The 2987-nt window shown below is 36.8% G+C and overlaps 1 protein-coding gene across 1 annotated transcript in view; it reads left to right on the top strand.

Annotated features, from left to right (window-relative positions):
* LOC107562703 (titin) overlaps positions 1 to 2696 on the top strand; it is an 11302-nt gene extending 8606 nt beyond the window's left edge. The window contains exons 8-12 of the mRNA XM_016247394.1: positions 60 to 216; positions 325 to 821; positions 930 to 1083; positions 1767 to 2051; positions 2167 to 2696. Of these exons, the coding sequence (XP_016102880.1) occupies positions 60 to 216; positions 325 to 821; positions 930 to 1083; positions 1767 to 2051; positions 2167 to 2468 (1395 nt within the window). The 3' untranslated portion in view covers positions 2469 to 2696. The remainder of the gene's footprint in view (positions 1 to 59; positions 217 to 324; positions 822 to 929; positions 1084 to 1766; positions 2052 to 2166) is intronic.
* The last annotated feature ends 291 nt before the right edge of the window (positions 2697 to 2987 follow it).

Below are 2987 nucleotides of genomic sequence, written 5' to 3'. Positions count from 1 at the left end.
TATATATATATTATAATGAATGGATTTACTAACTTTAATTTTTACATTTTTTCTCACAGAACCTCTCTCAAGGTGGAAAATATGAAATCTTTGAAAAACATGGTTCAGCACATCTTGAAATCTATGAAGCTGATGTCTCTGATAGTGGAGTATACACATGTACAGCCAAAAGCAGTGCTGGATCTGTTACTACAAACTGCACTGTTACCGTTCAAGGTATTGTAATGCTCAATTTAGCACTCAAAATACATTATGATTTTAGTAAGCATAATTTTGCACATACAGTTGTGCATTAATAAAAATTAACTACTCTTTCCGCTACAGCGCGGACAACGACAGTTGGCATGGAACAGAAAGCAGAGATGACAGAGCAAATAGTGAAAAAGGAGATTGCTTTTGAGGAAGTGCAGTCCTTTACAGAAATTAAAGCATCAAAATCCCAAATGACTATGAGTCAAGGTCAGACTGTTACGCTACGAGCAAACATCCCTGAAGCCTCTGATGTGAAATGGATCCTGAATGGAGCCCAGCTATCAAATTCAGAGAACTACAGATACGGTGTGTCAGGAAATGATCACACCCTGACAATTAAAAGCATCAGCCACCATGACCAGGGAATTCTCACATGTGAGGCCAAAACTGAACATGGTGTAGTCAAGTGCCAGTTTGACATGACCGTCAGTGCAATGCGCTCAAATGCACCAAGTTTCCTTGTGCAACCACACTCAAAGAATGTAAACGAGGGACAAAATGTCACATTTACATGCGAAATCACTGGTGAACCTTCTCCTGAAATTGAGTGGCTAAAGGATAATTCAGTAGTGAGTAGCTTGTCATTATATTTCCGGGGAAGAAAAAAAAACAGTTTATTTGTGTTTTTCCTCATAGCGGTCTGTTAAGTTTATTTGAATTTCCCTTCAACTTTGCAGATATCTATTACATCGAACATGAAATTGAGCCGGTCTAAGAATGTGTACACACTTGAGATTCACAACGCTACCATTGAAGACAGCGGAAAATACACAGTAAAAGCAAAGAACAAATTTGGACAGTGCTCTGCAACAGCATCACTGAATGTCCTCAGTAAGTGATCTCTTTCTAAGAAAAAATTAACACTCTATAGTAACCTAGTATGAGCACCCTGTCCATTACATTAAATGCATGATCAAAACAAACATGTATGTCCAAGAAGAACACATATCTAATTATAACTAATTATCTCTGCTCACCACTCAAGCTAACAAAATCTAACAATTCCTTCTACAAATGGGACTGTTCTTTTGATCTTTTTGACATTGTTGGACTGCATTTTGACCTACTGAATTTAACTACCACAGTACAAAATAAAAAGGCACCATATAATATAAATGAATGTAGTCGGCATAGTGATAACATGTTAACAGCATGAATTTTCAAGGACTTAAATATCCAAAACATTTTTACCACCCATTAGCCATGCACCACATAGCTTGATTCATTTAACAAAAATGTTTGAGAATGAAGTCAAAATAATCAAAAGATTGTATTTTTTTATTTGCATTACCAAATTAATTTCCTTAAAGGTACAATCTGAAAGTGGTACAACTGGAGCATTATTTATTTTAGTAATACCAATGCTGTCAAAAATGTTCCAGTATACTATACATTAAATATTCCCAAATGTTTCAAACAGGAAACAGAGGCCAGTTGCACCATTTGAATTGCCTGTTGTACCTTTTTATGAAATAAACTGCATTAATGTCATGGTATTTGCTGTACTCTCACAGCTCTGGTTGAGGAACCTGCCAAAATGATAATTGTGGAGAAAGCCTCTGATGCTACGAGCATGCAGGGCAGTTATTCTGCCAAGCATGCGGTTTCAAAAATGCAAGAGACATCCTTCAGCAGTTCCAGCATGGCTGAGGTTAAATTTGAGAGCATGTCAGCGTCTAGCATGACCTCCATGACTTCTGAAAGAATGATAGCTATGAGCTCCAGCAGTATGATGGCACTGTCCAGTCACTCGCATGTTGAGGGGTCATCCATCAAAGCCATTTCTCATGGCCACAAAGGTGAGATGGAAAGTCTGTGCATCTTCGCCAAAAAACATTTACAGTTCAACAAACCCAATATCGGCAGAGCTATTATCAGCATAATAACAGATTAATTTGTTTGTCCTCTCACCAGGTATACCACCAAAGATTGAGGCTGCTCCTCAAGATATCAGTATTGAGTCAGGGAAGGTCCTGACTGTAGCCTGTGCTTTCATTGGAGACCCAACCCCTTGCATAGAATGGTCACATTCAGGGAAGACACTATCCAGCAAGGAGCAAGAGAGTGGGCGATTGCAGATTGAGACTTCTCAAGATGTTACCACTCTTGTTATAAGTGGAGTGAAAGAGACTGATGCTGGTGCATACACCTTAAAACTTTTTAACGAGTTTGGATTTGATACCACTACTGTCAATGTCAGGATTCGATGGATGTAAAAAAAAAAAATTATATAATAGCAATACAATCCTCACCCCATTTCCCTCATTCAAATCCTTTTTATTTATAGAATGAGAAAAAAAAATACTCTGTTCTTGATAAAGACCTGAATTTCTGTTCTTGTAAATATTAACTTTTTTTTTTTTTTTTTTTACCAAACTTGACATTAATTTATGCCAAACTAGACTAAAGTCTAAAGTTGTTATAAAATGTACCATATTGGATAATTATGATCAGAAGTTCAGCACCATTTTGTGACATGTACATAATGTATATAGCCGAATTTACCGGTTATGGAAAATGTATGAATTGTTATTTATGACAATATTAACAAATGGAACTAAATGTTTATCAGGAGAAAGTTTCACATGGAACAAATACCCTGTTAAACCTGAAACAAAACTATGTGCCTCAACAATAAGTTGAAGTCTTAAGATTGCCTCAACAGGTAGAGAGGCTCCCTGTTGAAGTTAACTAAAATCAGAGAGACAAAGTTATGCACTGTACATTTGTGCGTG

The sequence above is a fragment of the Sinocyclocheilus grahami genome, unplaced genomic scaffold, assembly GCF_001515645.1.
Source record: "Sinocyclocheilus grahami isolate Dianchi unplaced genomic scaffold, SAMN03320097.WGS_v1.1 scaffold834.1, whole genome shotgun sequence".
NCBI lineage: Eukaryota > Metazoa > Chordata > Actinopteri > Cypriniformes > Cyprinidae > Sinocyclocheilus > Sinocyclocheilus grahami.
The sequence above is the reverse complement of the archived record's forward strand: the minus strand, read 5'-3'. Positions and strand labels throughout refer to the sequence as shown.